Source organism: Saccopteryx bilineata, chromosome 8, assembly GCF_036850765.1.
Source record: "Saccopteryx bilineata isolate mSacBil1 chromosome 8, mSacBil1_pri_phased_curated, whole genome shotgun sequence".
Lineage (NCBI taxonomy): Eukaryota > Metazoa > Chordata > Mammalia > Chiroptera > Emballonuridae > Saccopteryx > Saccopteryx bilineata.
In genome coordinates this window covers 28,033,268-28,058,191 of record NC_089497.1, presented here as the reverse complement: position 1 = coordinate 28,058,191, position 24,924 = coordinate 28,033,268, and the positions used below count along the sequence as shown (strand labels likewise).

The window sequence follows — 24,924 nt, the reverse complement described above, 5'->3', positions numbered from 1 at the left end:
TTACTTGGTCATAATACATTATAGAGTTTATATGCTGCTAGATTTAATTTGCTGCTCTTTTTAAAGGACTTTTTGCATCTGTATAAATGAGGTTAATTGGTATGTAATTTTCTTTTCTTATGTCTTCATCATATATTGATATAAGAGTTATCCTTAAAAAAAGAAAAAAAAAAGAGTTATCCTAAGATTACGAAATATTTGGGAAGTTTATCCCTTTCTTTATATTCTGAAAGAGTATATATAAGCTTGGTATTATTTCTTCCCTAATTCACCAGTAAAATTGTCTGGGTCAGTAGTTGGTTGGTTTTGGGATTTTCTCCTTATTGTTGAGTTCCAGCAGTTTTACCATAGTGTGTCTAAATGTCATTTTCTTTTTTTTTTCTTTTTTTTTTGTACTTTTCTGAAGCTGGAAACGGGGAGAGAAAGTCAGACAGACTCCTGCATGCGCCCAACCGGGATCCACCCGGCACGCCCACCAGGGGCGAAGCTCTGCCCACCAGGGGCCGATGCTCTGCCCCTCCGGGGCATCAATCTGCGGCGACCAGAGCCACTCTAGCGCCCGGGGCAGAGGCCAAGGAGCCATCCCCAGCGCCCGGGCCATCTTTGCTCCAATGGAGCCTTGGCTGTGGGAGGGGAAGAGAGAGACAGAGAGGAAGGAGGGGGTGGGGGTGGAGAAGCAAATGGGCGCTTCTCCTATGTGCCCTGGCCGGGAATCGAACCCGGGTCCCCCGCACGCCAGGCCGACGCTCTACCGCTGAGCCAACCGGCCAGGGCCTAAATGTCATTTTCTTATATTTATTTTATTTTCACTTTACTGAGCTTCTTGGATCTATAGGTTAAGGTTCTTAACTGAATTTGAAAAATAGTGAACATTATTTCTTCAGATATTTTATTGGCTCAATTTCATCTCTTCTCCCCTCTGTGACTCAAATTGCATATAGATTGGACTGCTTGAAATTTTCCCAAATGTTCCTGAAGCTCTCTTTATTTTATTTTATTTTATTTTTTTAATAAATTTTTATTAATGGTAATGGGATGACATTAATAAATCAGGGTACATATATTCAAAGAAAACATGTCTAGGTTATTTTGTCATCAAATTATGTTGCAAACCCCTCGCCCAAAGTCAGATTGTCCTCCGTCACCCTCTATCTAGTTCTCTGTGCCCCTCCCCCTCCCCCTAACTCTCCCTCCCTCCCTCCCATGTCCTCCCTCCCCCCCCACCCTTGGTAACCACCACACTCTTGTCCATGTCTCTTAGTCTCAATTTTATGTTCCACCAATGTATGGAATCATGTAGTTCTTGTTTTTTTCTGCTTTGCTTATTTCACTCCTTATAATGTTATCAAGATCCCACCATTTTGCTGTAAATGATCTGATGTCATCATTTCTTATGGCTGAGTAGTATTCCATAGTGTATATGTGCCACATCTTCTTTATCCAGTCTTCTATTGAAGGGCTTTTTGGTTGTTTCCATGTCTTGGCCACTGTGAACAGTGCTGCAATGAACATGGGGCTACATGTGTCTTCACGTATCAATGTTTCTGAGGTTTTGGGGTATATACCCAGTAGAGGGATTGCTGGGTCATAAGGTAGTTCTATTTGCAGTTTTTTGAGGAACCACCATACTTTCCTCCATAATGGTTGTACTACTTTACAGTCCCACCAACAGTGAATGAGGGTTCCTTTTTCTCCACAGCCTCTCCAACATTTGCTATTACCCGTCTTGTTGATAATAGCTAATCTAACAGGGGTGAGGTGGTATCTCATTGTAGTTTTGATTTGCATTTCTCTAATAACTAATGAAGCTGAGCATCTTTTCATATATCTGTTGGCCATTTGTATCTCTTCCTGGGAGAAGTGTCTGTTCATGTCCTCTTCCCATTTTTTTATTGGATTGCTTGTTTGTTTGTTGTTGAGTTTTATGAGTTCTTTGTAAATTTTGGATATTAGGCCCTTATCTGAGCTGTCGTTTGAAAATATCAGTTCCCATATAGTTGGTTGTCTGTTTATTTTGATATCAGTTTCTCTTGCTGAGCAAAAACTTTTAATTCTGATGTAGTCCCATTCATTTATCTTTGCCTTCACTTCTCTTGCCATTGGAGTCAAGTTCATAAAATGTTCTTTAAAACCCAGGTCCATGATTTTAGTACCTATGTCTTCTTCTATGTACTTTATTGTTTCAGGTCTTATATTTAGGTCTTTGATCCATTTTGAATTAATTTTAGTACACGGGGACAGGCTGTAGTCGAGTTTCATTCTTTTGCATGTGGCTTTCCAGTTTTCCCAACACCATTTGTTGAAGAGGCTTTCTTTTCTCCATTGTGTGTTGTTGGCCCCTTTATCAAAGATTATTTGACCATATATATGTGGTTTTATTTCTGGGCTTTCTATTCTGTTCCATTGGTCTGAGTGTCTATTTTTCTGCCAATACCATGCTGTTTTAATTATCGTGGCCCTATAATATAGTTTAAAGTCAGGTATTGTAATGCCCCCAGCTTCATTCTTTTTCCTTAGGATTGTTTTGGCTATTCGGGGTTTTTTATAGTTCCATATAAATCTGATGATTTTTTGTTCCATTTCTTTAAAAAATCTCATAGGGATTTTGATGGGAATTGCATTAAATTTGTATATTGCTTTGGGTAATATGGCCATTTTGATTATATTTATTCTTCCTATCCAAGAACAAGGAATATTTTTCCATCTCATTGTATCTTTTTCGATTTCCCTTAACAATGCTTTGTAATTTTCATTATATAGGTCCTTTACGTTCTTTGTTATGTTTATTCCTAGGTATTTTATTTTTTTTTGTTGCAATCGTGAAGGGGATTATTTTTTTGAGTTCGTTTTCTAATATTTCATTGTTGGCATATAGAAAGGCTATGGACTTTTGTATGTTAATTTTGTATCCTGCGACCTTACTGTATTGGTTTATTGTTTCTAATAATCTTTTTGTGGAGTCCTTCGGGTTTTCGATGTATAGGATCATATCATCAGCAAAAAGTGATAGCTTTACTTCTTCTTTTCCGATATGGATGCCTTTTATTTCTTTGTCTTGTCTGATTGCTCTGGCCAGAACTTCTAGCACCACGTTGAATAAGAGTGGAGAGAGTGGACAACCCTGTCTTGTTCCTGATTTAAGGTAGAAAGTCCTCAGTTTTATGCCGTTTAATAGGATGTTGGCTGATGGTTTATCATATATGGCCTTTATCATGTTGAGATATTTTCCTTCTATACCCATTTTGTTGAGAGTCTTAAACATAAAATTGTGTTGTATTTTATCAAAAGCCTTTTCTGCATCTATTGATAAGATCATGTGGTTTTTGTTCTTTGTTTTGTTGATATGGTGTATTACGTTAACCGTTTTGCGTATGTTGAACCATCCTTGAGATTCTGGGATGAATCCCACTTGATCATGATGTATTATTTTTTTAATATGTTGTTGTATTCGGTTTGCCAGTATTTTGTTTAGTATTTTAGCATCTGTATTCATTAGAGATATTGGTCTGTAGTTTTCTTTCTTTGTGCCATCCTTGCCAGGTTTTGGTATGAGGGTTATGTTGGCCTCATAAAATGTGTTTGGAAGTATTGCTTCTTCTTCAATTTTTTGGAAGACTTTGAGTAGAATAGGAACCAAGTCTTCTTTGAATGTTTGATAAAATTCACTGGTATAGCCATCAGGGCCTGGACTTTTATTTTTGGGGAGGTTTTTAATAGTTTTTTCTATTTCCTCCTTGCTGATTGGTCTGTTTAGGCTTTCTGCTTCTTCATGACTCAGTCTAGGAAGGTTGTATTGTTCTAGGAATTTATCCATTTCTTCTAGGTTGTTGTATTTGGTGGCATATAATTTTTCATAGTATTCTACAATAATTCTTTGTATTTCTATGATGTCTGTGGTGATCTCTCCTCTTTCATTTTGGATTTTATTTATTTGAGTCCTGTGTCTTTTTTCCTTGGTGAGTCTTGCCAAGGGTTTGTCAATTTTGTTGATCTTTTCAAAGAACCAGCTCCTTGTTTTATTGATTTTTTCTATAGTTTTTCTGTTCTCTATTTCATTTATTTCTGCTCTGATTTTTATTATCTCCTTTCTTCGGCTGGTTTTGGGTTGTCTTTGTTCTTCTTTTTCTAGTTCCTTAAGGTGTGAAGTTAAGTGGTTTACTTCGGCTCTCTCTTGTTTGTTCATATAGGCCTGAAGTGATATGAACTTTCCTCTTATTACTGCTTTTGCTGCATCCCAGAGATTCTGATATGTCGTATTTTCATTTTCATTTGTCTGTATATATCTTTTGATCTCTGCACTTATTTCTTCTTTGACCCATTCATTTTTTAGAAGTATGTTGTTTAGTTTCCACATTTTTGTGGGTTTTTCCCCCTCTTTTTTGCAGTTGAATTCTAGTTTCAGGGCTTTATGATCAGAAAATATGCTTGGTACAATTTCAATTTTTCTAAATTTGCTGATATTGTCTTTGTGGCCCAACATATGGTCAATTCTTGAGAATGTTCCATGTACACTAGAGAAAAATGTATACTCTGTCGCTTTGGGATGAAGTGTCCTGTAGATGTCTATCATATCCAGGTGTTCTAGTATTTCGTTTAAGGCCACTATATCTTTATTGATTCTCTGTTTGGATGACCGATCTAGAGCCGTCAGCGGTGTATTGAGGTCTCCAAGTATGATTGTATTTTTGTTAGTTTTTGTTTTAAGGTCAATAAGTAGCTGTCTTATATATTTTGGTGCTCCTTGGTTTGGTGCATATATATTAAGGATTGTTATGTCTTCTTGATTCAACTTCCCCTTAATCATTATGAAATGACCATTTTTGTCTCTGAGTACTTTTTCTGTCTTGTAGTCAGCATTATTAGATATGAGTATTGCTACACCTGCTTTTTTTTGGGTGTTGTTTGCTTGGAGTATTGTTTTCCAGCCTTTCACTTTGAATTTGTTTTTATCCTTGTTGCTTAGATGTGTTTCTTGTAGGCAGCATATAGTTGGATTTTCTTTTTTAATCCATTCTGCTACTCTGTGTCTTTTTATTGGTAAGTTTAATCCATTTACATTTAGTGTAATTATTGACACTTGTGGGTTTCCTACTGCCATTTTATAAATTGCTTTCTGTTAGTTTTGTATCTAGTTTGATTCTTCTCTTTTGTTTTTCTATCATTTGTTTTTGTTTGTTTGTGTTCCATACTTCTTTCCTCTGTTGCTACCTTTTTTAAGTCAAGTGTTTTTGTGGTGGTTTTTTTAAGGGTGGTTACCATTAAGTAATGAAAAGGGTACCTACCATATTCATTGTAGTACCCTATCTTATAAGTATTTCTGCACTTCATCATCCTTTGCTACTGTTAATCTCCATCCTCTCCCCCCTTTTTTTCCTTTGTTGTCACAGTTTAAGTTTGGTTTTATTGTGTTCTTGGTGGAGCTGTTACTTGTGGTGTTGTTTTCTTTTGTTCTTTGAATCTGGTTGGAAAACCCCCTTTAGTATTTCCTGGAGTGGGGGCTTTCTGTTGATAAATTCTCTCATCTTTTCTGTATTTGTGAATGTTTTTATATCTCCTTCATACTTGAAGGATAGCTTTGATGGGTATAGTATTCTTGGCTGAAAGTTCCTCTCTTTCAGGGCTTTAAATATTGGGGTCCACTCTCTTCTAGCTTGTAGAGTTTCTGCTGAGAAATCTGATGATAATCTAATAGGCCTTCCTTTATATGTTGTACTCTTCTTTTCCCTGGCTGCCTTGAGAATTTTTTCTTTGTCATTGGTTTGTGTCATCTTTATTATGATGTGCCTTGGAGTGGGTTTGTTGGGGTTAAGAAAACTTGGTGTTCTGTTTGCTTCTTGAATTTGAGGCTTTAGTTCCTTCCACAGGCTTGGGAAGTTCTCGTCTATTATTTGTTTGAGTATATTCTCCATTCCATTTTCTTTCTCTTCTCCCTCTGATATACCTATTATTCTTATGTTATTCTTTCTGATGGAGTCAGACAATTCCTGTAGGGCTTTCTCGTTTTTTATTATTTTTGAGTCTCTTTCTTCTTCTCTCTGTTGTGCCTCAAGTTGTTTGTCTTCTATTTCACTAATCCTATCTTCAATCTGGCCTGTTCTGTTAGCTAAGCTTGTTACCTCGTTTTTCAGCTCGTGAATTGAGTTTTTCATTTCTGTTTGATTTGTTTTTATAGTTTCAATTTCCTTGGTAATATATTCTTTGTGTTCATTGAGTTGTTTTCTGATCTCCCTATATTGCCTTTCTGTGTTTTCTTGTATATCTCTGAGTATTTTTAAGATTTCTAATTTAAATTCTCTGTCATTTAGCTCCAAGGCTTCCAATATGTTAAGTCTTTTCTCCATAGATTTTTCCACATCTATTTGTGTTACCTCTCTTTCTTTTGTATCCATAATATTCGATTTCCTCTTATCGGCATCTGAGGGTGGTCTTATTGATAGCACTAATTAGAATTAATAAAGAGTAAAAAAAAAAAAAAAAAAAAAAGGGTAAAACACCCCACAAAAAAAACAGTAATAATTTATTATTTCCCCCTTTTTTCTCTCTTCTCTTTCCCTCCTCTCCCCTCCTCTCCCCTCCTCAGGGAAATATCGTGCCTATAATGGAGGGCCTGATTTGGGGTGAAGAGTTCAAGGGGCAAAAAAAGGGAGTAGGGACCTACTAAATGCAAAAAAAAAAAAAAAAAAAAAAGAAGAAAATCTTAGACAAGCATAAGATGATTTGCTTGTAAGTGATGGTCAACTAAGAGATATAATGAGAGGGATAAGAGGGAATCAGAAAAAAGGACCAAAAAAGAATAATAAAGAAGAAAAAATAAAAATAATAAGTAAAAATCTGTTGTATTAAGTGGAGCGAAGACTAAATACAATGGAGACCTTGGGTTGGGAGGACCCAAAATGCCACAAAAATAAACAAACAAGAGAGAAAAAAAAATAAAAACAAAAGCAAAAAAGAGAAATAAAACCAAAAAAAAGCCTTGAGTCCCAAATTAACTAATTTGTTCGTGATTGAGGATTATATGGGAGGAAAGTAAAATGAGATAAGAAAAAACGAATAGAAAGGAAAAAATAAGAAAAAGAGAAAAACGAAGGAAGAAATAAAATAGGAGAAAAAAACAAAATAAAGCAAGACAAAAAAAAAACAAAAGAGGAGAGAGTGAGAGTTAAGTGTTTTGGAGTATTACCTTAAAGGAGGGTGAGGATGAAGAAGAAAAATAAAATGCAACACTCATGGGTAGTGTAGTTCAAGAAAGGGGAAGCATAAGATGGGCAGAGAATAGAAGGACCGAGGTGGAGGAAATAAAGGCAAAAAGATAGAACAAACAAGCAACAACAACAACAACAACAAAAAAAAAATTAGTGGATCAAGTTGTAAAGTCTGTGGGTTTTTCTTGATTTTGAGAGGTTAACTTCTTCCTTTTTCTTTTCTCTCCCTCTTCCTAGTCGGTGACTCTGTACCCCAGGCTCTGCCCCTGTGTCACTCCTAGTTAGGGATTTGCAGTTGATGGGATTCTATGGCAATGTCATATAATTGGCTTTAGTCTTGCTGGAAGTAAAGGCTTGTTGGCGTTTGCAGGGTCCAACGATGAGAGAGTTTGCTTTCCTGGATTCTCTCTCCTAGTCCCCCCTTTCTGAATTAGCAGCCTGGTGATCCAGCTATAAGGCTGCAACTGCTTCTGCCTGGGGAGTAAGAGGCTCAAAGAGCTGGGAAATCCCCACTCTATCCCCCCTCAGTGCAAGGCTTTGGGAAAGGCTCTGAGAGTCAGGGCCTCCAGTGTAATCAGGCGGGGGTGGGAGTCAATTGTTGTCAAGGTGACTGTTCAGCGCCTATTATTTAGTTGGACCTCTCAACCCAGGCTTTCCACACTTTGTAGCCTGTTTTTGCAGGGAAGAAGAGGCACTAGTCTCTGCTTACGACTAGTGTAGTATAGACCTTATTATCTGCCAAGTCCTTCTTGTTAGCGTTTATCCCTGAATATGGAGGCTCTATCAATCAGCAGTTGCCCCCGCCCCTTTAGCGAGAGGCACTAAAAAATATCACGCCTCTTGTCTTGGATCGCTGAACTGAGAGAGATCTTATCAATTAGAACCGAGGGTGCGCAGATTTTATGGGTTAAGCTAATTTCAGTGATTGGGTCGCAGCTGTGTTTCAGAAGGTATTTTAGGCTGCCTGCGCGCACCCCTCCCCCAACGCTTGATTGTTAGCTTGAATGGCTGGGTGAGGTGCCCCGCCCACGGAGAGAATCTCCCAAGCCTCTCCCGCTCGCCCCGCCGCTGGCGGCTGGACCGCACCAGGCGCAGGATAATGGAGCCCCCTGGGTGTGCGGGCCAGTAAGGCGCCCTGCGCGCGTGGAATGCCCAAGGCACGCGCGCGAATGGGGCGCTCAGGGCACCGGTGGCCGGCGACCCCCACTCGCAGTGTGCGGGCCGCTGGGAACGCCAGCAGTGCTCAACCGGACCGGGCGCGCGCAAGGCGGCTCGTGGCGGCCGCTCGCGGTGGCGGTTCCGCGGGGGCTCGCAGCAGCTCGCGGTGGCGGTTCCGCGGGGGCTCGCAGCAGCTCGCGGTGGCGGTTCGCGGGGGTTCACGGCAGCTCGCGGGCTCGCGGCCGCGAGCAGCGGCTTGCGGTTCCCAAGTATATGGGCTGACTCACCGCGGGCGCACTCCCTGGCGGCTTGAATGAGCGTCGCTGCGGTACCTTCCTCCACACCCTCGTCTCTCAGATTCAAGTGATAACAGTCCTTTTGCTTTCAGTTTGTGTGGAACTCCGGAATGCTCCGAGGATAAATTTTTCTGTTTCTAGTTGATAAATTTGTTGTGATTTAGGGGAGAGCTGTCGGACGCGCTTCTCACGGCGCCATTTCCGTCTCTCTTTATTTTTTAAACTTTTTTCTCCCTATATTCGAGGGAAATTCACACACACACTTTGAGCCTTTCTTCTATATGGTGTCATCCATTCTAGAATATCTCTTTTCAACTTCCAGTTGTTATGGTAGCCCCACACAGGTTTCTTCCACACCTTGACCCATTAAAACTAGCTTTCTGCTGGATTTTCAACCCCTCCTGCTGAATCGACTAGGTAGTGCACTTAGTGGAAAGACTGTATAAACTTGTAATACCTTTCATTTTCTGTCTGCTTTTAATTGCTGTCCAATGTCCTCTAGTTAATTGCTTTACTTTTGTCCAAAGTTTTAAATTGTTATCTGTAAGAGGGTTAATATAGTACAATCTACTTCATCATTATTGGAAGTAGAACTTCTTCATATTATTAAGCTTCGTTAATTTTTTTTTAAGTGAAAGGAGGGGAGATAGTGACACAGACTTCTGCATGTGCCCTGGCCAGGATCTCCCCTGCACCCCCCATCTGGGGCTGAAGCTTGAATCAACCAAGCTATCCTCAGTGCCTGGGGCCCACGCTCAAACAAACCGAGCCTCTGGCTACAAGAGAAGGAAGAGAAGGAAGAGATGGCAGAGAAGAGGAACAGATGGTTGCTTCTCCTGTGGGATGGAACCCAGGATAGCTACACGCTGAGCCGACATTCTATCCACTGAGCCTATCAGCCAAAGCCAAGCTTAGTTAATTTGTTCAACACCCACCTTCTCTTCAAATTTAGTGTCTCCAACCCAAAATAACCAGTCACTACATTGTTATAATCCTAACTCAGGTATGCTTTCTTAATCTATTGACAGCTAACCTCCTTAAAGCTACTGCTTTAGATTGGGTCCTCACTTAATGGATCTTACTTGCCTTACTCCTATACTGCCTGAGGTATCTTCCTAAAAAAAAATTCTTTATTATGTTGCTCAGGACCCTCTCTAGGCTCCTGCAGTATTAAATCCACTTGCCTTGGTCTATAAAACTACTCATAATCCAATCCATGTCCTGCTATTGCTCTACATAGAATCTGTGCTCCTGATATATTAAGCTTTTCTCTGTTTCTCAGACAGATCAGAACTTTCCAAGTTTTTGTATTTTGTACTTTGTATCTTGCCTTCTTGGGCTATCCATTTGCATTTGGCTTCTTAGATTTAGTCTTAAAGTTTGATTCAAATAACAGCTCTTCTGGAAAGTCTTCCCTGGATAGTTACCTCTGTCCTCATCATCTCTCTTCTATATTCGTACAGCACTTACAAATTTGTGTATTGAGTTGGTCTATCTACCTTGTCTATCATCTATCTATCTATCTATCTATCTATCTATCTAATCTATCTATCATCTCTATATCTACCTATAATCTATCATCTATTTGTCACCTGTATAATCTCTTGTTTCCCTAAATAGGTTCTAATGTTCTTGGTCAAGGTGTTGTGTCTTTCAAATGTAGTATTTTAGCATCTATAAAGTATATTTATCATTCTTTACCCTGTGATAATATTATAAAGAATATACCTCAGCAATGCTACTCAAAGTAATGATTTCACATATGAAAATTAAAGGCCACAAACTTAAAAGGAGAAACAAATCAGCCAGTTCATATACGATTCTGTTATTCATTGTTTTTTAGGAACATCTACCTCCTCATCAACCGATCCTATAGGGTTCTGCCAGAATAGTGGAACCTTTCAAAATGGCAGATGCATTTGTCCAGAAGAGTGGATAGGACTGAGATGTACAATAAGTAAGTTTCTTGGGATAATACTGGGGTGTCAGGGTTAGGTGACTCTTGTGTTAATTAGGACAACAGCAAAGTTTCTATTAATGATTATAGTAACATGGGCATAATAATAATGGCTTTAAGATATGTTTGAGTTTTCTTCTTTGGCTATTTACCTGTAAGTTCAATGTATCTTGTCTGTTTCCCAACTATCAAGTTTCTCTGTAAACTCATCATTGCTTTTCTTTTGGATGCAGTGTTCAATAGAGAGTAGTGGGTGATTGGGTTTTCTTAGGTTTTTTTCAACTGGTGATGAGCCATATCATACCATTTTAAATATCACAATACTAACACTATTTAGCTTTTATGAAATCAAGATGCATTGTTCAATCTGAGTATATACTTGGATGAAGTTTTTGTTTTTTTTCTTCTCCTAAAAAAATGTTATTAATTAGTGGTTTGACTTCAATCAATGGTATCTAAGAATCAGAGTTCAAATTCACCTGTCCATCTGCAATGTGCTTCTCAACACTGCACACTTCATGCTGCCTGCTTAGGCTCCAGAGTTCCAGAAGCACACTCCAGCCATTTTCTATACTCCCACCAGCCAGCATATTCCACATACCCAAGACTTTGGCTGTTTTTCTTTGACCCACACCCTCATGATACACTTTGCCACTATAGGCTCTAGGTTTTCAAAATTTTAACTAATTTAATACCCTATTTTTGCTGTTATGTTTAGTGACTACATCCTGCCTTTACCAAGTTATGTGTTGTGCACATTTTAACTGGAACCTGTTATCTAACATACTAGTTTTTCTAATGGTGGTAACTTAACCGGATAAGAAAGTATAAAGTTCCTGGTGAGCCAATGAGTCCTATAAACTTTCTGTTATTCTTCAAATTATACTGGGTATGTTTTGAACTTTGACTTTTATCTGGTTTGAAAGTTGAAAAAAAGTATAACTTAAAATAAAAAAAATTTTCTTTTTATTGTAGTTAATTTCTGTGAAAACAGTACCCATATAAACTTTACTTTTCCAAGAATTCCAGTCGGAAGATATGGATCTTCCATGGAAAAATGTGAGAAGGAAACTCCAAATGGTATGTCCTTTTCTAAACATCTCCCCTGTTTAGGCATATAAATCCCTATACTGAGTCGTAACTATCATCCCTGTAACTAGTACTAGGTTCCTGGAAAAGGCAACAAGGGGAGTTTTATAAAAGGGTTTGGTTCTCTCTTATAATGTCAATGTCCAAAGTTTAGGGTATTACCTCACATGATTCTGATTTTCCTAAAAACCTTAATATGAATTTTAATACCTTAATTGGTAAATTCCTTTTACTACTTCTTCAGTTGTTTAATTTTTCCAGCTTACTCTATCTCCTGGAATTTGATCAGGTTAATGTCTGCTCTTCTTTTATAATTAAATTAAATTTCTTTATTTATATTTACTTTGACTTATTGCAGTGACATAAAATTATATGGGTTTCAGGTGTACAAGTCTATAAGACATCACCTGTACATTGCACTATGTGCTTACCACCCCCAAATAAAGTCTCCTTCTATCACCGTTTATCTCCCATTTACCCTCTCTACCTCCCCCATAACATTGGCTCTTTAAGTTATATAATTTGTATCAATAAAAAAATTAGCTACATTATTGATTTAGGCCATATCTCTTTTCAGATTTTACCTAAGTAGAGATGCACAGCTAAATCTATTCATAGTTGGGAGTATTTCATTTCCTTGGTTATTTTATTTATCTATTTATTGTTAAGATTTTATTTATTGATGAGAGAGAGAGAGAGAGAGAGAGAGAAGAGAAAGGAGCAGGAAGCATCAGCTCGTAGTAGCTGCTTCTCGTATGTGCCTTGACTGGGCAAGCCAGTGGATTTGAACCAGCGACCTCAGCATTCCAGGTTGATGCTATATCCACTGCGCCACCACAGATCAGGCATCCTTGGGCATTTTAGTTATTCATCTTGCAACATTGTCTAGTTTCATCATACCTTTCTTGAAGCATGATGACCTTGCTTGCAGAGAGGTATTCCATAAAGAAAGGCATACATAATATTTTCTATTTTTAACACTTTCCTTAATGGTATTTAGAATTTTGATGGCTTATTTGATTTTAATGGCACATTGGGTAATGTCTTCTGAGAGTAGCTCTTAGAAATTCATAGACCCCTTTCCTGAAAGCTTAGAGCCCATTGAGCCAATTATTTTCCCTAAATGTTTTACCTGTTTTTTGTTTGCATGGACTTTCATCCGATCAATCCTCATACTTCTCATCTTCCTACAGGTTATTATCCATTTTCTTCAAAATTGGATAGCTCAATTACACAGCCAATTCTAGCTCATTTGTAAAAATGTTTGCTAGAACTTTTATCAAGAATGACCCTAAGAAGAATTTTACATTTTTTTAGATGTTTATTTTTGTTTACACCAAGGGCTCTTTGAAGCACTAAATAAATTCCATGTACTGCTCTTTCCTGTGTAGAAGGAAATACATTATCTCTTAGATTATGTAGATTGGTATTCCATTGCAGAATCCATATTGCCTCTGCCCACATGTATTTCATTCTTACTCAAGTATTCATGATACCACTCTTCTCATGGGTACTACCAGCCTCTTCAGCAAAAGCTAAGAGGGTGCTCAGCTGTATTGATACTTTTTATATTATATGGTATGTTTATGCATACCTATTATCTTCATTTTTATATGTTTTGTAGTTTTAAGTATTTTACAATAATTTATAAGACAGCTATAGGTACAAAAAGGCATAACTGTGTGCCAGTAATCAGGAAGAGTAAAAATGTCAGTAATATATCCACCAAGGGTTAAAACACTTGCTTAATACATATTACATTTTTGTGACAAGACAATCAATATCTTTCAATTGCTTATTTATATTCTTTTCTGAGCAACTATTATGAAAATGTTTATTATACGTGCTTTTGAATTTCAGATTGAGCCTATAAGATAATTTTAAAAATATAGATTCTAGTGGCAAATTTGCATTTAGCTTTATATTAAGAATTACTTATAACTATTCAAGTTTATATAGCAAATGAGCAAAATACTTTTTAATGATTTTCAGTAGGTAGATATAGAGGAAAAGCTGCATTTGAAATAAGGCCGCTTAAAAAATAAAATTCTACATATGTGTTTGAAATTTTTATTATGTCATAGTGTAGAGGTGGAAACATCACATAACAGTGACCTCAACCTTCTACTTGAAGTATTCTAAACCTCTACTTTAAGTATTCTAGAAGCTATTTCTAATTTCAGTATTTCTGGTTGTTCCCCAAGAAGCCGTGTCCAGAGCTGGTCCTGAGGAAAGTTTGACCTACTGATCAGCTATCCTTGTAATGACAGCTGAAGGTGATTTTATCTAGTAACAGCCTCTTAAGTATTAGCCATAAAAGGACATGAGGGTCAGGATGATCAGGTGATAATCCTAGAAAATAAATCCAATGATTCAACAAGTATTTATTGAGAGCTAACTAAATATCAAATAGGTGCTTCGATACAATAGAGCTCTTTACCTTTCAGGCGGTATCTCGGTTTGGAAAAAGAAGGATCAACTTATAATTCAATATCTAGTAGGAGTTTCCATACTGTTTCTGCTCTCTTAGCCTCATATTTCCTCAGCACATTCAATTTAAAGCCCTGTCCCTCCCTGCTGGAAGGCAACTCTTCCTTGAAGACTTCAAAGGAAGGAGACAGTCAACTGTTCTTTTGAATACCAGGTTTAAAAATCAAGACAAGCAGTATCTGCCTAGAATATACTTGTGGTAACTGATTTATTTTTCTACCGCTGTGTAACAAACCACCCCAAACTCAGTAGCTTAAAACAATAATGATTCAGCTTTTTCGAGTTTGTGGGTTGACTGTAGATGGACTTGGCAGTAGAAGGTCTAAGATGACCTCATTCACATGGGAGCATTGGTGCTGACTGTTGGCTGGGGGGCCTCAGTTCTCCTCTATGTGGCCTCTCATCCCCTAGTACAGCGGTTCTCAACCTGTGGGTCGCGACTCCGGCGGGGGTCAAACGACCAAAACACAGGGGTCACCTAAAGCCATCGGAAAATACATAATGCATATCAGATATTTACATTCCGAATCATAACTGTAGCAAAATTACAGTTATGAAGTAGCCACCAAAATTATTTTTTGGCTTGGGGTCATCACAACATGAGGAACTGTATTGTGGGGTCACAGCATTAGAAAGGTTGAGAACCACTGCCCTAGTAGATTAGACTTGCTTCCTTATATGACAGTCTCAGGACATCATTCCAAGAGGACAAAGGCCAGAACTTCAAGGCTTCTTGAGGCCTAAGTTCTGGAACTTATACAATATCATATTTAGCACATTTTATTGGTCAAAGAAAGCTATAAGGCCAGCCTAGATTCAGCAAATAGAGGAACTGACCACCTCGTGATGAGAAGACCAGCAAAGTCATATTGTGAAGGGGTGTGTGTATAGGAGCATGCAGTTGCTGTGGCCATCTTTGCAAACACTGTCTTTTTCTTGTTTCTGTTTATTAAAGCGGGCAATCCGAAAGCCACCCGGCTGTGCAACTTTACTGACAAGGGAGAAATAAAATTACAAGAAGTGGTGATAGGAAATTGCAGTGTAAATCTGGGAACCCTGGAAATGCAGGTATGCCTGGTGGCCTATGTGATAATAGGCTACTGGAAAAAGCCTGATGGTCAAATTAATGCTTTTTAAAACACTCAAATTAGAAATAGTAAAAACTATTAACTAAAAGCTTTTTATTTTAAGTTGACATCTGTTTCTGAAAAAGGATAATTGAACATGTTGCTCAGGCAAATATTAGCAAATAATCATCTTTAGCACATTTTTGCATGTGTGTGACAGAGACAGAGAGAAGGACAGATAGGGACAGACAGACAGGAAGGGAGAGAGATGAGAAGCATCAATTCTTTGTTGCAGCACCTTAGTTGTTCATTGATTGCTTTCTCATATGTGCCTTGATTGGGGTACTACAGCAGAGCAAGTGACCCCTTGCTCTAGCCAGCGACCTTGGGCTCAAGCTGGTGAGCCTTTCTCAAACCAGATGAGCCCACGCTCAAGCCAGCAACCTGGGGTTTCAAACTTGGGTCCTCTTCGTCCCAGCCTAATGCTCTATCTACTGCGCCACCACCTGGTCAGACTATATAGCACATTTTAAACAGCCTTATCTTTTTAAACCAGTGAAGTTCTGACCAAAAACAGATCCTTGACATTTGAGAACAAAAGGAAGGTATTTTAATGGTCTACATCAGAAGAAAAAAAAAATACTATTACCAAAGACCTTTTGAAGTAGGAAACTCCAGATCCTGATGGTAGTCTCAGGGCTGTATCTGTGAGCAGGTGAAATAGAAAGTATATTTGAGTAGAAAAGTTTTTAGGCAGATCAAATTATTTTGACTAAGGATATACCCAAATGTAAATACATAGAATAGCTAACACCTGGGGCCAAACAAGGGGTGAAAGAGGAAACTTATCTTTATGAGATTCTCCTAGGTGCCCGGTGTATTATATATTATTTAGTTTTTATTGAATCTCTGTGAGTTAGATGTTATTCCCATATTATAGACAATCATAGCTAATAACACTAATTATTGAGCACTAACTCATGTTATATGCTGTGCTGAACATTTTATACTACTTTATCATGTTTGATTCCTGTAACACCTCTATGGATAAGTATGGATGTGCTCATTTTATAGACAGGAAAACTGGCTCTGAGAGGTGCAGTATTTTGCCCAGTGAATCACAGCCAAAAAGCGATGGGGTTGCTTTTGACTTTAAAGTACACGCTGTATCATACCAGCTATCTAATTGTAGATGGGCAGGGGTGGGGATGGTAGTGGGTGTGGAGGTGGCTGCCAACCACGTAGGTTGTGCCAACCACACAGACTGTGGGAAAGACATGAGGTTCTGGAATCTGACAAGCCCGTATTTGATTATTAGCTCTCCACTTCCAAGCTAAGTGACCTTTGCGTTTGCTTTATATGTTCTCCAAGGCTTTAAATAGGAATGAGAATGCTCAACTCATAATCTTGTTTTGCATATTAAATGTGAAAACACCTGTAAAACATTTAGCAAAGCGCTTATCATGGAGCGGGGACCTGGCTATTGAGAGCTGTGTCTGTCTTCTGACTGGATATTGCTCCCAACTCTTTCCCTAGCTTGACTAGCCTATAACCTTGCTTTGATTTTTGCAATATTGCTGCCATCTAGTGGAAAATGAATACACATATGCACAGGCAGACAGACAGACAGACACACGTTGACCTCCAGCTCCACTAATGACAATAGGAATTAATATACTCTAGGTCAGGGGTCCCCAAACTTTTTACACAGGGGGCCAGTTCACTGTCCCTCAGACCTTTGGAGGGCCGGACTATAAAAAAACTATGAACAAATCCCTATGCACACTGCACATATCTTATTTTAAAGTAAAAAAAACAAAACAGGAACAAATACAATATTTAAAATAAAGAACAGGTAAATTTAAATCAACAAACTGACCAGTATTTCAATGGGAACTATGGGCCTGCTTTTGGCTAATGAGATGGTCAGTGTCTGGTTCCATATTTGTCAATGCTAGCCATAACAAGTGATATGACGTGCTTCCGGAGCCCTGACACGTGCATCCCGCATTGCTGCGCTTTGTGTCGCCACCACATACAGCACACAGGATGCATCCTGTGCTCTCTCACTGACCACCAATGAAAGAGGTGCCCCTTCCGGAAGTGCAGCGGGGGCCGGATAAATGGCCTCAGGGGGCCGCATGTGGCCCGCAGGCCGTAGTTTGGGGACCCCTGCTGTAGGTGCACAACAGAGCCTGGAAGCCAGTTGGTAGCTGAGGTGGTTGTCTAGGTCAGTGCTGTCCAAACTGTGCTGAAAAGCTAGTTTTTAAAATCTCCAGCCCATGGCAGATCAATACTCTTGTAAAACACAATAAAAATGATTAACTTGGAAAATGAAATGAAAAAACATATATAACATAAAAATCCATTTAAAAATTATTAGATGCAACAGCATAGAAGTGTTATATAAGTTTGAAATTGTTACATAACTTATATAAGGAAAGACACAAATATGAAAAACTGGTGGATGTGACGCTCCAGAGATTGAGGCCCAACTAAACTCAAGCCTATTCATCCGTAGTTGCCTGATAGGTGTTTAAATGTTGATGTATTAAGTTAGTTTTTTTTTTTAATAGATAGACGATATCTCTAACAAGTCTGACAGTATTTCCAGAGACGCCCAGGTTTTAACATCTGATACCAATAAATTAACTCCTAATAACATCACTGCTGCTACCAGAGTGGTTGGACAGATCTTCAACACATCCAGAAATGCTACACTTCAGGTAAAATTTACAAGATTCTTTTTTAAAGGGAGGGGAAGAAAGAAAGAAAGTCATCCCAAACTTTAGTCCTTATTCCAGGTTATGGATGTGGCCATGGTTGAGGTTGCTTAAAACAATTTTGCAGAGCATTCTTTCTGTGAGATGCTCAAAGAAATTTTAAAAAGCCCCCATTGTCCAAATACTCTCTTTTAGAATGTCACATGATCATTATCATGTTAAATCTGGATAAAGCAAACAAATCTATTTCATCTTATTAATATGTCCACCAACTGCGTTTGACCTCTGCATCTCTATACAATTCCCAGTAACTGGTGTTCCAAGGAACCCACTTTGGAACATGATGTTTTAAACTGTGACCTCTTCCTGCTCAACATATTTGCATTTTAGTTTTGGCTTTCTAAAAAAACTTAAGCCTAGTTTACATATCTGATATTTTAAAGTGCTGAACTCTTGTACTTGAAAATAAGAACTATAGTCAACATTTACCAGTTGGCACAGGTTGGGTCCTGGTCATCAGGGCTATGAACCACCAATATGGACTGACCCAGCTGAATGTCAGCGTGGCCTGACAATGTCTACTTCTTTCTTCTATTACCTTTAAGCATTGTATTTCAAAAAATATTTTATGTTATCCTAGCTCCTTTGGAAATTAAGTGGGATTAAAATCAAAAGTCCTCCTGGGCATTTCAAAAGTTAATAAAAACAGAATTGAAAGTGACAAAAAATGATCACCAAATGTAGAATTTATGGAAGGATTATATAAAGGCAGAAGGTATTAGTAACCGAAAAGAGGGCAGTTAAACAGTAACCAAATGCCAGGATATCCTTTCCATTGTACTCTTGATTTTTTAATTGTAAGAAAACTAGAAATAATGTTACTAAATCTTAGTGTAACTAATAAGTTATATTAAGTATTGTGAGTTGTGATGTTCTGATATTCTGCTTTTGTATCCAAGCATCTGTTTTAGTGTTCTTGGGGATGAGGTGGTAGTTCTTTGAAAGACCTTGCTATTAGGTCAAATTCAGAGACTTAAGTCTCCTAGTTGACTGCCTCAATTTATATTTTCACTGTGTCTTATCCTTATTCACTCTGCTATCTATGTAGATAAAAAACCAAGCCTTTAGTTTCACTTGATACCATAATAATTCATGATGATAGTCATGATATATGATATATGTCCTTTATGATGACTGGTGTTTTCTTCCTCGCAGGCAAAAGAAGTTGCTGTAACAACAGTGAGTCAACTTCTAGAGGCCAGTGAAGAGAGTTTCCGAATAGCTGCTGCTGCTGCTGATGCGACTTTTACAACGTAAGCACAGTTCCAGTTTGGAGAAAACCTGACAATGTACTGTTTTCTAGGTTAAAGTATTAATAGAGATGTCTTTACTTTTCTCATGGATATAATAACTGGCTAATTGGAATGCAGATTAAAACTTTGGCTTTCTATCTTATCTTCAGTGACTAGATGGAGTAGTGTATGTCAACTCCATGAATTGAGAGTAACTGAATTGATTTATATCCAAACTTGTTTTCCTAGCCTTAATGTCTGAAGAGAAACAGGCACGCACAACAGGAGCTCTTCAACTTGCTTTCTCAATTTACAGAGTTGCAAATGAAAGCATAACTTTGCAAGACACATTGGCGGCCTCCTACCCACAACTCAGCTCTCCCCAGGATCCTGGTGTATTCATTTTTTATTTTTATTATCTTTTTTGGTGACACAGATAGAGACAGAGAGAGGGACATATAGGGACAGACAGGAAGGGAGGGAGATGAGAAGCATCAATTCTTTGTTGTGGCACCTTAGTTGTTCATTGATTGCTTTTTCATATGTGCTTTGAGGGGGGGGAGGGGCTACAGCAGACCAAGTGACCCCTTGCTCAAGCCAGTGACCTTGGGCTCAAGCTGGTGAGCCTTGCTTAAACCAGATGAGTCCATGCTCAAGTTGGTGACCTCAGAGCCTCAAACATGGGTCCTCCATGTCCCACTCTGATGCTTTATCCACTGCGCCTGGTGGTCAGGCTATCTTGGTATATTTTAATTAAGCTTTACCAAGGGTACATTGAACAACAATAACAACAATAAAAAAAGATCCAACTATCTGTTTTCTCTCTTCTTGATTCCTATATCTAGATTTCTTTTGGTTGTATATTTATACCAATACAGGCTTCAGGGAGCCTTCCCATTAAGATTCATTGTTGTTTTTTTAAAAAATTTATATGGAGTTTTCTTAAGTCTTTTAAAATTTAAGTAAATATGCATGCTTATTATAGAAAATAAAAAAATTTATAGATGAGAAAAAATTTAAAAAACATTCTACTTTTATTAACCTGTTAATATATATTCTTGGAAATTCTTTTGTGCATGTATATTGTGTTACATAATCTATAGATTTATAACTAGTTTTGTCAGTTAATAATACCTTATAAACATTTTTTATATAAATGCCTATACATCTACATCACAAATTTTAGATTACTGCATAAAATGAGTGAATTTTTATTTTAATAATTTTCTGTCACTGGACATTTAGATTGATTTAAGTCTTAATATTTTGAGTAATCAACATTCTTGTACATAATCTTTGTTTGTTTGACCCCTTATTTTCTTAAGAGAAATTCCTACAAGTAATTCTCAGTTTTCTAATTGTCATAACCAGTGTCTAGTGTTGAACCTTTAAAGTAGAAAAAGCACAAAATCATGAAATGGAACATTCAAAAGATATAACCGTATTATTTGATCTGTAAGATGCACCTGACCATAAGACACACCTAGGGTTTTATGGAGGAAAGTAAGAAAAAAAACTATTCTGAATCAAATGTTGTGTTAAAATATTTAATAAAATACCGTATTTTTCGCTCCATAAGACTGCACGGGCATTTTCCCCTCCACTTTTGGGGGGAAAAAAACTGCATTTTATGGAGCGAAAAATATGGTAATTCTGAGAGAGGGTTGTAGAGGTTGTGCAAGCAATTTAACTGGTAAGTTTTATGACTTCAAACTTCCCCAGGAGTCTGGGCCCTCCTCACCGGGGAGTATGGACACTCCCATTTTTCTTCAAGTTAGAGAAGAAAGTGGCCATGTGGTCCAGAGTCTGTACTCAGTGAACAGGGAGACTCAGAGCCAGGGTGGGATCCCTTCAGAGCCAGAGCCTCTGTGTTTGCAGCCTTGCTAGAGGGGGAGGAGAGGAGTGGATGTGTTTGGTGAGAAAGCTGAGGAAAAAGAAGTAGGATTCCGCTGAAAAACACACAGATCATGATGCAAATGAGAAAGCTGTCCTAACAGTAAACAGTTATAAATTTTACTGTCTTAAGACATGGAGAAAAAAAACACACAACAATTTTATGTGATTTATGTGTAACATCTAAATGGATTCAAAGGAGATGTTCACTGGATAAATGAAAAATTTAAATATAGAACACACTGAAATATCAAATATTATAACCACACTCAGTCAATCCCTCCTTCCCCCCACTCTAAATTTCTAGTTTACTTACCTTTGTAACCAGGGTCTATCAGTTCACCCTCTCCCCTCTCCCTTGTGATCTTTTCCATAAGCCCTGGGGATTAGATTCCTTCATTTCGCCTCAGCCTCCCGTCCCAACACAAGTCATCTCTCACTCTCCTTTCTCCCTAGTAAAGGAAACTAATTGCTAATAAAAGAGCAACTTTCCCTTTTCAAACTCTATCCCTTGAGTCTCCTCACTGGCACCAAGCCTTCCTTAGTCTTCCATCTCACTTTGATTTCTTCCTTCTTTCATTCACAGTTTCTTCTCTGTGTCCTTCAGCTACTGAACTCACCTTTGACACTTAGTGGGAGAAGTGAGGATGATTGAAAGTGAAAAAGAGGAGAGGGACAGGGAAGAAAGAAGCCATTTCAGCTTCAGCCATTCCAGTTGTTGTCTTAGTCAATTTCTCTGGCATCCATTCTCCATTCTTTATTCCTAATTGAGAGGAGGCAAATGTTGAAGTGGGTGGAGCTCTGGAGTCATTGGCAGGGTACCTGCTGGTAAAAGCTTCCTATTACAGTCAGTGACTCTAAGACCACATTTTTCCAATTTGAACATTTGCTGATCTATAACCTTGAAACTTTTCTGTCACAGTAAGACTCAAAACTGTTCTTGTTTACTTAGCTTTGGGAATGCAAAACAGTTTCCCTCATGCTGATGACCTTGAACATTTACATTTCACATTTCTGTTCTAGCCAGCCTTCTTTGCCTACAAGATACTCATTTAAATGATCTCAGCCAAATAGAGACTTATTGTAAAAAGACGCATGGAATCTCATGGGATCCTAAGAGCAGAATTATAATGCAGCTATGCCCTATGGGCTGTGGAGCAGGGGGATGGCGAAGCATCTAAGGCAGCTTTGAAGGTCTCAGTGGAGGAGTTTGTAGGTCTTCCCTCCTGGATGAAATAATGGTTGTTGCCATAAACTTTGGAATCAGACAGTTTTAGGTTCATATCTTAGCATTGTTATATATTGATTTTGGTTAAATTACTTCATATCTCTTTGAAGAGCCTCAGATTCTTCAATGTGATATGGGAGTAATTTTGGATCTTACTTCAGTAGGGTTGTTGTGAGGCTCAAATGAAATGATGTATGCAAAACACTAACATCGTACCTGGCATTCATATAAGTCTTTTTTTTTTTCAGGAACAAAGAGAGAATCAGAGAGAGGGATAGATAGGGACAGACAGACAGGAACGGAGAGAGATGAGAAGCATCAATCATCAGTTTTTCACTGTGACACCTTAGTTGTTCATTGATTGCTTCCTTTTTTATTTATTTATTTATTATTTTTTCATTTTTCTGAATCTAGAAACAGGGAGAGACAGTCAAACAGACTCCCGCATGCGCCCGACCGGGATCCACCCGGCACGCCCACCATGGGGCGATGCTCTGCCCACCAGGGGGCGATGCTCTGCCCATCCTGGGCGTCGCCATGTTGCCACCAGAGCCACTCTAGCGCCTGAGGCAGAGGCCACAGAGCCATCCCCAGCGCCCGGGCCATCTTTGCTCCAATGGAGCCTTGGCTGCGGGAGGGAAAGAGAGAGACAGAGAGGAAAGCGCGGCGGAGGGGAGGAGAAGCAAATGGGCGCTTCTCCTGTGTGTCCTGGCCGGGAATCGAACCCAGGTCCTCCGCACGCTAGGCTGATGCTCTACCGCTGAGCCAACCGGCCAGGGTTTGATTGCTTCCTCATATGTGCCTTGTCCATGGGCCTTCAGCAGACTGAGTAACCCCTTGCTCGAGCCAGCAACCGTGGGTCCAAGCTGGTGAGCTTTTTGCTCAAACCAGATGAGCCTGCGCTCAAGCTGGTGACCTCTGGGTCTTGAACCTTCGAACCTGGGTACTCCGCATCCCAGTCCAATGCTCTATCCACTGCACCACTGCCTGGTCAGGCCATATAAGTCTTTTTTAAAAAAGTTAGCAGTTCTCTTTATAGTTAACATGACTCAATAAACATCTTTACTTCTTATCTTTACTTCTAGTTTATGCTTTCTAATAATTTTACCCTGTTCATGATGTTGGGGAAATAGAAATTGAAAAAAAAAATCTTGTTTTGACCCAGAAATGCTCACAATAAAGGTAGTAGAAAAAGAAAATACTTTTATTATTGAGTAAGCATTAAACAAGATTGTGATGCTCATCACAGGAAAAGCCCTGAGAGATTTCAAAGACAGAAAAGACTCTTACCTCTTCATATAGACAAACAGATACAACCCATTACATACATGTTTTCTTATAAACAGTGACTAGTCCTCAATTAAGATAACTTAACAGTACTATTTGTTATACATATAGTATACAAGGTCACCTGATAAGCGAAGTGACTATCTGTGTTAGCGAATTGATTTTTTTTTTTTTTTTTCATTTTTCTGAAGCTGGAAACAGGGAGAGACAGTCAGACAGACTCCCGCATGCGCCCGACCGGGATCCACCCGGCACGCCCACCAGGGGCGACGCTCTGCCCACCAGGGGGCGATGCTCTGCCCATCCTGGGCGTCGCCATGTTGCGACCAGAGCCACTCTAGCGCCTGAGGCAGAGGCCACAGAGCCATCCCCAGCGCCCGGGCCATCTTTGCTCCAATGGAGCCTTGGCTGCGGGAGGGGAAGAGAGAGACAGAGAGGAAAGCGCGGCGGAGGGGTGGAGAAGCAAATGGGCGCTTCTCCTGTGTGCCCTGGCCGGGAATCGAACCCGGGCCCTCCGCACGCTAGGCCGACGCTCTACCGCTGAGCCAACCGGCCAGGGCAGCGAATTGATTTTATCCAGAGGAAAAATCAACTTCTCTTATCTTTACTACAGTAGGTAGTTTTGCAATTTGCGACAAGACTTCCAGTCACTGAAGTTAGGCTCCCACTCTCCCACAGAAACTGGGAGATAAGGGGCAACCTTCCTTGATGTTTACATTTCTTTTTTTTTTAATTTTTATTAATTTTAATAGGGTGACATCAATAAATCAGGGTACATATGTTCAAAGAAAATATGTCCAGGTTATCTTGTCAATCAATTATATTGCATACCCATCACCCAAAGTCAGATTGTCCTCCATCACCTTCTATCTAGTTTTCTTTGTGCCCCTCCCCCTCCCCCTCTCCTTCCCTTTCCCCCACCGCCCCCGTAACCACCACACTCTTGTCCATGTCTCTTAGTCTCATTTTTATGTCCCACCTATATATGGAATAATGCAGTTCTTTGTTTTTTCTGATTTACTTATTTCACTTCTTATAATGTTATCAAGATCCCACCATTTTGTTGTAAATAATCCGATGTCATCATTTCTTATGGCTGAGTAGTATTCCATAGTGTATATGTGCCACATCTTCTTTATTCAGTCATCTATTGAAGGGCTTTTTGGTTGTTTCCATGTCTTGGCCACTGTGAACAATGCTGCAATGAACATGGGGCTGCATGTGTCTTTACGTATCAATGTT

The 24,924-nt window shown here is 39.0% G+C and overlaps 1 protein-coding gene across 6 annotated transcripts in view; it reads left to right on the top strand.

Moving 5' to 3' along the window:
• ADGRG7 (adhesion G protein-coupled receptor G7) overlaps positions 1-24,924 on the top strand; it is a 100,683-nt gene that overhangs the window by 13,217 nt on the left and 62,542 nt on the right. For all 6 annotated transcript variants that reach the window (XM_066241143.1, XM_066241141.1, XM_066241144.1 and 3 more), the window contains 5 exons: positions 10,500-10,613; positions 11,589-11,693; positions 15,148-15,260; positions 17,836-17,985; positions 19,198-19,295. In XM_066241143.1, coding sequence (XP_066097240.1) covers positions 10,500-10,613; positions 11,589-11,693; positions 15,148-15,260; positions 17,836-17,985; positions 19,198-19,295 — 580 coding nt within the window. The remainder of the gene's footprint in view (positions 1-10,499; positions 10,614-11,588; positions 11,694-15,147; positions 15,261-17,835; positions 17,986-19,197; positions 19,296-24,924) is intronic.